This window comes from Sinohyriopsis cumingii, chromosome 1 (assembly GCF_028554795.1).
Source record: "Sinohyriopsis cumingii isolate HCF-2022 chromosome 1, ASM2855479v2, whole genome shotgun sequence".
NCBI classification, from domain to species: Eukaryota; Metazoa; Mollusca; class Bivalvia; order Unionida; family Unionidae; genus Sinohyriopsis; species Sinohyriopsis cumingii.
In genome coordinates, this window is record NC_142961.1 from 167076695 (window position 1) to 167089097 (window position 12403).

Sequence of the window (12403 nt, forward strand, 5' to 3'; positions counted from 1 at the left end):
CAGTTTATAGTGATGTCTAGCACTGAGGCATCATGCCACAGACACGTAGCATGATGTCCCACCCAGTCACATTATCCTGACAACAGGCCATCTTACTAACCTTTCAATGCTCAGCACCTAGCAAAGCAGCTGTTAGTATCATTGTTATAAGTCTTGGTATGTCTTGGCCAGGGTTCAAACCTACAACCTCCTGCATCCAAAGCAGACATTCTAACCACTAGGCCTCTGGAGCAATCTTTTCTGTGTTCATGTTGCTGGGATGGGTTTAGGGGATAATGGATCCCTGTAAATGGTCCCAGACTGCATCAGTATCTGAGTTGATGCTAACCAATGTCAATCTGCTTCAAACCTAACAGGACGTGTTGAATGGCTCTCTACAGAAAATAATATCTTTTGCAAAAGTTGAAAAGATGAAGGCAGATCCGGGACTATTTGGGATTCCTTGGTTCACCTACTTTTCTTTACCTTAGTAGTGCTCTCTGCTTTCAAAAGGAAATTACTGACCAAGGTGGTGTCCTCTTTGATAGTGTTTGTCTACTTAGCCTTTTGTTTGTCAGACAAAAACTGAAACCTTTCTTTCCAAAATGTGCAATTTCACACATGTGGCCCAATTCACATCCTACACTTTCCAGGTATACTGCATGAGTACCCTCTGCAATTTTAAATGTGGACAGAATTTTTTTTGCTTTCTTTATAGCTAAAAGTTAAACTAGGAGGGATGCATTTGTGAGGTAGTGCTCTTACTCCTAAGGTATTATGATAGGATAACATAACTGAAGAAGTAACTGTAGATTATGTGGTAGCTATGAACCACAACTTTTTCCAAAAGACCCAAAAGAATCAACCTTTGAATACAGATACCCATGACAATTTAACTGACAACTACATTACACTTCCAGTACTCGTGATATTGGTTTGCCAATTTAGACCACTACCAGCCAACCATAAAATATGATTTTCCATAGAGCCATGGAATAAAATACAGAAAAAACCCCCAATGAATTCACTGCTTTTGTTTTCAATTTCATTAGCCGCAAAGGAAGATTATAAATGCTCAGATAAAATAAATAGAACAAATTAAAGTATAAGATTATGTAAATAGTGCCTGACAAAGTGTAAAAGCTATGCAAAGAATTTAAACTTATCGTAAAGACCCTGAAATACAACCAATGTAGTCTAATAATATTGATATTGGGTATAAGAGACAACTGAATAAAAAAAATAACAAAATGCTAAACAGATTGTACCTCTGCCATGTCTTGAAAGCAGATGCCAACTGTTGGTGCTTCATTCTCTGCGGCTATCTCTACCTGCTCTTCGACAGAGGCCAACAGGTTGGCTGTGAAAGTGTAGACATCAGTTATATTGCTGAATATCACTTCCAGATCCTGAAAGCAAGAAAAATAAACATACAAAAGCAGAGTAATTTGATGTTATAATACCGCACTGAATTCTTGACAATTCTTACTTATTGTTATGCATATGTTTTTAAAAACAAACAGACCATTGTAACTGAACACTTTAATAAGTAGTTCTAGGATATAATGCCATCTAGTATATGGATGACAAGTAGATCCTGGGAGGGGATCTGGATTAAAGCAAGGATTACATATGGATTGCTGGTGCAATATTCCTTTGGTTATCAGAGCTCCTGGCCACTGCTTTTGCTGTCAAGGGTTGGATATGGATTGTTGGTGATGTATGGATTTGGTTAACAGAGTTCCTGGCTATGGCCATTACTGACAAAATCAAAAGACTAAAACCTAGCTGTCCACAATGTGCATGTGTGTGTTTGTGTGCATGCATTAATTGTGTTTATTTAACCTTTAACACACTAGCTTCCAGCCCAACAACTCATTTCAATGGAAACCAATGATAGTTCCAGCCCTATGGGTCACTTTTAGGTTTGGGAAAACTCACCTTGCTCCTTGGAAAGTGTTTGACAAAGGGGATCCTAAAGACCTTGATGATCATGTTGAGGTCCCTCATGAACTGGTTCTCCTCTAAAATAAAGTCCTTCACAATTCCCTCATATGACAAGGATTCTTGTCGTGTGGGTTCCTCCACCAGGGGGAGGGACACTTCTTCCTCCTGGGAAAACATGTCCATCAGCACCTAAAACGGAAGATTATAAACCAAGTCATTATGAGCCTGTTCCAACTTTTGAAGACTTTTAAACTCATCCTAACAAATAAACAACTGTTACATTTATGTTTGTCATAAGCACCAAGTCAATCTGCATAACTGTAACAATGTCTGTGAATGCAAAACGCTTACTTAAAGCTAAAGAAGGAATGTGTACAATGCCTCTGATTTCCACTATATGCATTCATGTGTGACTTCTTTCTCCCAACGGAAAAGCTGGCAAGCAGCACAGTCAGTTTTAGCTTTATTTATGGTCATCATTGCCTGTGCTGCTGGCTAGCCTTTCTGTTGTTTAAAAGAAGGTTTCGCACAAAGCATTTTTTACCTAAATCTTCTTCCCAAAAATTAGTTTGTTAAACTTTAACCATTTTATCAGTTCGTGCCATCTTGGGTAAATAATTAAGACTGCGAAGCCTGCAAAGTTCCTAACCAAACTCAGTGAACAGAGAAAAACATCTTTAACAACACATGGGACAAATATTTTCAACTCAGTGAACACAGTAAAACATCTTTAACAACACATGGGACAAATATTTTCAAACTCAGTGAACACAGTAAAACATCTCGCACAAGACATGGGACAAATATTTTCAAATTCAGTGAACAGAGTAAAACATCTTTAACAACACATGGGACAAATCTTTTCAAACTCAGTGAACAGAGTAAAACATCTTTAACAACACATGGGGCAAATATTTTCACACTCAGTGGACAGAGTAAAACATCTCGTGTAAGACATGGGACACATATTTTCAAGAGATAAACATGTGTATATTGCAGTTGTTGTTATCAACCTTAGACAACTATCAACTTCCTACTTTTTATTTGCTAAATTTAACTGGAATATTTTCTAAACATCAATTTTCACAATGGTCAACAAAAATTAAAAACAGTATCTGTCTCAAGGCAAGAATATATATATATATATATATATATATATATATATATATATATATATATATATATATATATATATATATATAAAAGCATCTTCCATCCACATAGCTTAAATTGCCTCTTGGATGTAAAGTCTGAGCAAAACAAGGCAACATAAACACAAGATCCAATACAGTAGAATGCTGATTATCCACTCATAAGGAGGCATGGCATTTGTCAGAATAATCGGTTGTACAGATACAAGGATAAAGAACAAATAGAGTATGCTGTAGTGGTGTAATGATACATTCATATGTCTGTACACATAAGAACGCCCCCACCAGATCACAATTAATATCAACAGAAAAGTGAAACTATTTTTATTGACCAAAAATATTACTAGGCATTGTGAAACATTATAACCAGTCAAACCTGTTGAGTATTAATGTCTGCAAGTCAATAACTGTCAAAAAACAATAAGCTGGAAAAGGGTAGTTTTCTATACCACCATAAATCTCACCATACACACTGACATCATCCATCAATGACAGCTGATTAATCACTTATCTTTTCAGCTGCAAACTGTTATCTCTCACTTAACCGTACACACTCTCTCATTTTTCCCAAAATAAGTTGGTAGAATATGTTCATTATTATAATAATACTTACAAACTGTGCCAATCATGCTGCAAGATGGTATCACATGATTTCAAATGGTCAGTTTGGTAGCATTTATTTATATCACAAGATATTTGAATATGATTTCCGATGACAATATCTACCTAGTATGCTGGAGAGACACAACTGGTCTGCAAGCCCACAGACATTGGTCTGAGTATAATTCATGTATTATTGTATTTTACCGCTTAAGTCAACAACAAAAGATAATTTATTCCGTAACCTTCTGAAGATCCTTGTGTAAAAAGTACTATAATTTATTCTGTAACCTTCTGAAGATCCTATGTAAAAAGTACTAAATTTATTCTGTAACCTTTTGAAGATCCCTATGTAAAATGTACTATAATTTATTCTGTAACCTTCTGAAGATCCTTATGTAAAAAGTACTATAATTTATTCTGTAACCTTCTGAAGATCCTTATGTAAAAAATACTATAATTTATTCTGTAACTTTCTGAAGATCCCTATGTATAAAGTACTATAATTTATTCTGTAACCTTCTGAAGTTTCCTAAGTAAAATGTACTATAATTTACTCTGTAACCTACTGAAGTTTCCTATGCACAAAGTACTATAATTTATTCTGTAACCTTCTGAAGATCCCTATGTAAAAAGTACTATAATTTATTCTGTAACCTTCTAAAGATCCCTATGTAAAATGTACTATAATTTATTCTGTAACCTTCTGAAGATCCCTATGTAAAAAGTACTATAATTTATTATGTAACCTTCTGAAGATTCCAATGTAAAAAGTACTGATCTAAAAGAATTTCATAACTGAATCCTTAAAGAATCATCAAAATGGTTAAGTGAACCGACATGGTCTCCAAAAATAATAATGACGTGTAATTTTGTGTCTACTTTAATATTCTCAACATTATTTGACCATCAGATAAACAATTACAAACTCAAAGTGGAATTTGCAATTGCCTGGATTAACAATTTCACCAAAGATAATGCAGGCTTGCTGACTTTCCTTTGCTGTGATGTCATAGGTTGGGGTGGTGTATCTGATATTGATAAAATACCAAATCCAGCAGCACAGATACCAATCTTAACATTACCATAATACACACATCTATTTCACTCATGTGTCAACATTTCGATACAATATCAGCACACAAAAACATGAGGCAATTTTCAGTTCACTGCCAAACAGTATCTGACTGAAGTAAGTCATGAACATCATTTTCAAAGTTGTATAGTTATATAGTAGTGCAAGTATTGTTTTTAGTAAGCTCAAACTTTCACAGGTGTAACTGAGCTGTTTCTTTCCCAGTTATTAATGTTTCCAATCATTCTACCCTAATTATGACCGAAATGTACATAGTGCATTCGCCTGGTCTATTTTAAGTACCAGAAATCATTTCACACTCTGAAGACATTATAAGTATTTCTATATTAAAAGATATAACAAGTATTATTGTAAATATTCACTTATAAGACGAATCCCAACTGCAAACTGCAGTGAACTAGATTTGCTGTCACATAATGCACGAGCAGATCTGGGTCTGTGCAGTTTGTTACAAGTAGTAAGTAGAACAAACAACAAAGACCCTGATATGCATGTGATTTATGCTAAAACTGATAAGGATCTTTGTTGTTTGCAGTTACACACGAATTATAAGCAAGTATATGCAGTAATACTCTGCTCTGTAGAAGCATTTTGTACCACTGAGCACAGATTATATATGTTAGTATAATACTTATTGGTTACTGCATTTGTATGGGAAAATATTTTTGGATGGAAATACTGCACGATCTTGTGATTGCAGTATATCCATCCAACAAAATGAGTTCATATTTCCCCATACAAATGCAGTAACCTTTTTATTACATGTATATGCTCATTTCCTTATTCTACCCAAGGCTTAATTAAACAAAAATACACTACAACAAACAAAGTAACTGAATGTATACTGTATTCCAAACTAAATACACATGCGCAGATTCATTACTGCACAACATTAATAATGCGCATATAACTCTGCCCAAATAAATTTGAATTTAGTTGCACGCTAGACATATTTTTCAAAAGAAAATGGCATTTCGGTCTACTTAAAATTGAAATTTGCTGTCATATTGTGAATGAATGCGCATCGCAACAACTTTTCCATTTGACCTGGAATAAACAGATTTTGGTATTGTTGTTGTTTCTATGATATTTCATGATTATGGACTAGATTTATCTGTGCAAATTCAACATGCAGTTCATTAGATTACAGCGGCGATGGAGCAGTGTGTTGACATCTGCAAGTGTGTTTCTGTTCTGTCATTGAATGTTTTGAAATCATAATGTGGAGAAAATATGAAGTCTTTCAATTGCAATTATCAAAAAGACGCTATGGAATATAATATTTATTTCATTTTGAGTTCAGTAAGGAGGATGTAATTGCACTTGGAATATAGTCGAAATTACAGTACAATTTTGAAATGTGTAATCAAGCTTGAGAACCCATGACATGGCTCATATAATAATTCGAATTTGCAGAACTAAGAAAGTACATTTTGAGGAAATTCAGGATGTAAAACTTAAGTAGATGTTTCGCCATTTTTATTACCAGCAAAACAAGACAGTTTATGCCTTCTCACTTGCATGTTATTTGTAGGAACCCAGCAATGTTATGAAATCTGGCATCTATCGCCTGCCTAAATCAGAAATATTGTATCAAAAAAGTTAACGTGGAATATGGCAAAGCAGCTGTTATGTGGCAGTCCATGAAACATCTACTTTAGTTCATTCAGAAACAAATTTAATCAACCAAAATGTAAAGCGCCTACTATATGAGTGTGCATGATTTGTTTACAAATCAAAAGTGCTGGCATCTGCATCCAGTGTTTGTTTACAATAGAAAGTAGTTCCTTTATGAGTGCAATATGAAGTGCGTGCGAGTTCAAGATCGTAAAATACTGAACAATTCTGACAATGTATAGTTAATGGAGAAAAAAATGAGCATATAATAAATAATATTTATCCATGGGTCATTCACCATTACAACATGTACAATGCATCAGGCTAACACTTGATAAAAATCACTGAAATACAAAGAAAATTTTTATATGAGAAAAAGTGAACATTTACTTTTCTAGACTATCAAAAGTTTAATAACAATTTAGAAAGTTACTATTTCATCAAACCTGACACAATATTATTGTATGATGCAGAAGTACATTATATAATACCGTAACTGAGGCTATAAAAAATCTAAAAGTCAACAGTTAAACTGATGGTCATGACCCTAGGACAAAGGTCAAATGCATATACATTTGACTGGGACTAGTTATATGGTATTTTTATGTCAATTTTAACCCAATAAAAATAATACTGTATTCTACAAACATTTTTCTACTTATTTCAGAAACCTCCTATTATAATATCAACCTTTTTATTTTGAATACCATGATCAGTACACAAGCCAACAGTAACCAACAATAAAAAGGGCCCTTAGTGGCCGAGTGGTCTAAAGCACTCTCCGTTACGGATCACTGCCATCTCACCCCTGTCTGCGTCGGTTCAAGTCTCAGATTCGGCTAATGTGGGTATGTAAGAAAACTTGCCAGTAGCTTCTCAAGGGTCAGTGGTTCTTCTTACTCAATTACGTGATTGTTTCAGGCATCAAGTGTTGGCAGAAAATTCCCAGGGTTTTCCAACTTTCAATAATTGCGAACTTCAAGGACTTTTCACAGTCTGGAAAAAATTATAATTTCTCTCGACTTTTTCATGATTTCCCGGTAGCGTGGGAACCCTGAATGGAGAGTCAAATATCTTTGGCAAAAAATATATGGCAAAAAACATAATATATAAAAAAATACCATATTATTTGTTTCTTGATGGAAAAAATACCTCAGAACCAGCCCAAAGTGCCATTTTGTCAGGATCTAGCAACTCTGATGAAAATGTCTGTGCATCTGACCTTAACTCAAAGTCATCACCTTACTTTAACTCCAATAGATCTTAGGCAATTTCAGCTAACAATACACATCACTCAAACAATTTCCACTAAATGGACCTTTTATTTCATAAATCTAAGTTTTAAGCTAACAAAACAAAAATAAGCAGTTTAAACCATTACTTACAACATCTTGTCTATAATTTGCAGTTTTATATGCAATTTACATAGCACTGAGTGCATGTTGTAATAATGGAAAGTAATCATGTGATATCATTCAAGGGAAGTAATCATGTGATATCATTCAAGGGAAGTAATCATGTGATATCATTCAAGGGAAGTACAATACTAGAGACAGTGATCCTTTGAAATGCATTAAATATTTTCTTTCTTTCTTGAACTTTCTTTAGCCCACAAAAATGATTTTTTGTCACCATTCACCTTCAATTAAAAAAAAATAGAATACAAATGTAAAACTTCCCTGCAGTACTTGAAAACAGTAAATTAATGATGAAAGGTTGGAATCCCTATGAAACAAAAATGATCTCACCTGGTCGGCACATATTGCTACTTTGATATCCTGGGATGTGATCTCTGAATGTTTAATGTTCTTCACATAGTTCCCTGTCAACTGAAACAAAAAATCAATTAGTTGCTGGTACTGCTCATTTAAATACATACAGATGTTTATTTCCAGAATGTTCTATCAATTGCAACAACTAGAATGGGTTTGTTTTTCTCCATGACAATCTCAAAATAATTTTGATTCTGGTGACCTTTAACAGATTTTCAAGGTCTCTAGTTGATATTTTGAGAAAATGTCTGGATATCTGATAAGATCTTGGAAACAATTTGAAATAACAAATGATGTCTTCTTTTTTACTAATTACACTGACCCCTGACTACAAAGGAGAAACAAAGCAACTTAAATTTGTCCCTTATGGACAGGTGTAGTTTATATAATGGTTTAAAAATATCATAGATACAAGAGAATGGATCTAGAAATAATGTCCTTTGGGAGCAGTGGTCCTATACGGAGAGGTCTACTAATGAATGTTACACTGAAATAAGTGGAAGTATTGAGATATCCTACATGCTAAACAGACCTGCCTCACCAACTGATAACGTGTAGACCCTCACTGCAAACAGAATCTCAGACCAAATAAACAAAACAAAAAACATGCAAGCTCCTCAGTGGGACTGATGTTTTACTAACTAAAGAGAAAGAATTTCCAGGTATCCAAGATAAGACCATTTCTTTTTTTTAACTAATGAGTGTTGAAACCATATCTTGGATTTCCTTAGTAGATATGAGCATCCATTTAGGAGAAGCAGTAACAATATTTTCAAGATAGCCACTGTAGTGAATGTAATATCAGCATCATTTTCATTTAGGATCAATTAGATATTTTATGAAGTATTTTATTAAGTCTTTTGGCAAAAAAGATATGAAAATCCATTTGGGAAGAGTAGAAATAACAAGATTTTTACAATGACTACTGTACTGGCCATACTGAAAGTCAGATCAGCATCATTTTCATAAAGTATTAACTAGACATAAATCTTTTGGTGAAACCCAACGTAAAAATAACCGGCAATCCGGGACAAGCAGTAATAAGATTTTCAAAATGAACACAATGACAGCCATGTTGGATGTCAGACAGATCAACATTATTCTCCTTTAGGATTAATCATAAAGCCCTGTATCAAAATGACTTCTGTTTAGAAGGAATAGAAGTAACAAGATTTTAAAGACGTCTCCCATGGCAACTATGTTGGATCTCCAAGCAGCACCATTTCATTTCACACCAACTATACCTTGTGATGAATGTGTGTGCAAACATGTATGGACAGATGAAGGACAATAGGCTATCTCATAAACTCTCCTGGCCTATGACTAGTACAGCTAAAAAGCTATAATGTTCTGCAAAACATGTAAGTTTCTGTACCAAAGTGAAAATGTCTATCCACAAACTTAAATTATATTAAAAAGAATTTGAAAAATTACTACAATGGTATGAAATTCTAATGAAGTCATCTATGCAAAAGCATATACAAATTTTCATTTGTCTACCTCAAGTGGTTTTTCATAAACTGATTTCAACATGGTCAAAGTTCAATAAATTAAAAAAAATGAGTAATAAAACTGAAAAATAAGGTAACTATTAACAGAACCTAATTAGATACTGGGACTCAAACAAAAAAAATATAATCTAAATATCCAGTTTGCTTTGGTTTGGTTCAACACAACACAAATGTCTCTTCCCTCAAGTGGGAAAGGGGAGACAAATTATCTAAGCCTATTGATCTTATGGATACCTTCCATCATTTTTTGTATGTGTATGTTTGAATTGTATTATTCTATACTGCAGTATGCCTACAAGCACTGAGCTAGTTGTTTAATTTTACAGACTGTTATGAGAAGAAAACAATGAAAGGACTGATACTCAAAGGCTGAAAAGAATTTCCAGAAATTCAAGGTAAGACCATTTCTTCCGTTTAATTGTTGAGAGCTGAATCATCCCTGCTACAGTATTCTTGGGTGATACAATTTTCAAATTATCCAGTGTGGCAGCCATGCTGATAAAATATCAGCATCATGTTCATTTAGGACAAACTGGACAACATTAGGAAATTTCTGGTTCAAACCCCATGTTGATATGACCATCCATTCAGGAGACAAGATTTTCAATCTGTTCATTGTGGCAGCCACATCTTAAGTTAGCTTGGCACCATTTTCATCCAGGACCAGGTAATTATCAAAATTAGTTTTGTGGTATAAACCTCATATCAACATGACTCTCCTTTCAAAAGGAGTAGCAATAACAAGATTTTCAAGATGGCTGCCCTGGTGGCTGTGATGGATCACTTTTCACTTCTGGTGAAAACTCCATGCTGATATGATACTGTGGTGGCTGTATGCAATGTCAGGATAGCTCCATTTTTATTTAGGACCTATTAGACATCATAAGAATTGTGGTGAAAACCCCATGATGTTATAACTTTCTATTCAGGCAGAGTAGCAACAACATTTTTAAGTGGTTGCCAGGATAGCCATATTGAATATCAGATCAGCACCATTTTCTAGCACCAGACAGACATCACAAAATGTCTTTTAGTGAAAAACTCATGTTTATTTGACCATACATTCAGGAGGAGTATTGATATGATTTTCAAAATGGCTACCACCATTTTAATTCACCAAATATATACACAAAACTGGGGGGAGGGGGGCACAGAAACTGGGCTGTTTAATGGCTGAAATCTTCTTTTATAATTGCTTCAAGAATAACTGTCAATCAATCACCTTTTCTAACAAAGTTGTCTGTTATTCTGTATAAATTACATTTATTTTCAAGATAACGAACATATGAAAGATCATTAACAATACTCCAAATGGTTTAAAAACTTTCACATGTATGCAAAAACATTTGCCGAGTTCAAAGTATGGAGTCTCCAAAGCAGAAAGTAGATTAACTGTTGATACACCAAAAAAAAGATTATATTTGCAAAAAACTAGTGACATTTATTTCGTGTAACAATCAAGTACGTCAAACTAAACCTTTGTACATTTCAGTTAGTAAAATATTGATGCCCTGATTTCATTGCAAATAACACTGAAACTTCTTCTCATCCTCGAGGATAGCTCTTAGTACCAATTCTGAAACTTGCTTCTTCACAATGATGCATATCTTTTGAAACAAAGCTATTTTATTTCACAAAGTATTTATTTTGCTTGGTTGCCTATATTTGAGCACAGTTATGATTGAGTAGCTTAATTTAAGGTGGTCTAATTATATTAAGTACACAGTAATATTTATAACAGTGTTCAATTGATCAATTGAAAAAAGTTCACCAACATACGACCAGGGCCGCTAGATCTTACGCATATAAGACTTGCATGCCTTTTAACATTTCTTTTATTCCACATTCTTTATTTGATACAAAAGAGGCAATTAATGTGATACAAAAGGAGGCCAGCTTTTAATTCAGTGCAACATTACAAAAAACACTTTTGCAAGTCAGATATCAAAACACGGTCAGCACTTATTTAGGATCTCACAGAAATGCTCATGGACATGGCTGTAGATGGACACATTTTATGTTTGAGCACATGAGGGTACACTGCATTTCTGATCATTACACTTAAACCTAACTAAACAATAGTAATAAAATACAAATTTCACTTGATTAAAAAAAAAACTATATTAACTGGTTTTTATTTATTAAAATAATACTTCCACTAGGACCATTTATATTGATCAAAATATCGTTGAATATTGTTATTTACGGTATTATTTACGGTATACTAAGAATGTCATTGGGAAAGAAAATGTATAAACAATTATGACTTCTTATTAAATGTTGAAAATTTCATAATGCTGAATCAAATTTCCAGCCCCTATCTACCATTTTCAATGATATTTCAAACTTTCAGTTACTAATTGTGATAGTGATTTTCCCCCAAGTTCAACAAATTGGGGCCATTTTTTTATATTTCTAGTTTTAAAAAATTGGATCCATGCCTCACCTGGCATTATAAGCAGGTTCATGAGTTATCGAAGGAGTGGTGTATCATAAGAAATATTTAAGTGAAACCTCCATGTTGATATGACCATCTACTCAGGCAGAGAAATGATAAGTTTTCAAGATGGCTAAGAGGGTGGGTGGGTGCATAATGCATGTCTGAGTGAAACCATTTTCATTTAGGACTAACTAGACAACATGGAAAGTCTTTTGGTGAAAATCCAATGTTGATATGACGTTTCATTTAGAAGTAGTAATATCAAAAGTTTCAAGACTTTAGTCCTATTG

General features: G+C 33.9%; 1 protein-coding gene across 1 annotated transcript in view; it reads right to left on the reverse strand.

Annotated features, from left to right (window-relative positions):
* LOC149808330 (son of sevenless homolog 1-like) overlaps nt 1–12403 on the reverse strand; it is a 107988-nt gene that overhangs the window by 67114 nt on the left and 28471 nt on the right. Inside the window, exons 4-6 of the mRNA XM_089975882.1 lie at nt 8139–8219; nt 1921–2115; nt 1248–1388 (exon numbers count right to left, since the gene is read on the reverse strand). Coding sequence (XP_089832008.1) covers nt 1248–1388; nt 1921–2115; nt 8139–8219 — 417 coding nt within the window. The remainder of the gene's footprint in view (nt 1–1247; nt 1389–1920; nt 2116–8138; nt 8220–12403) is intronic.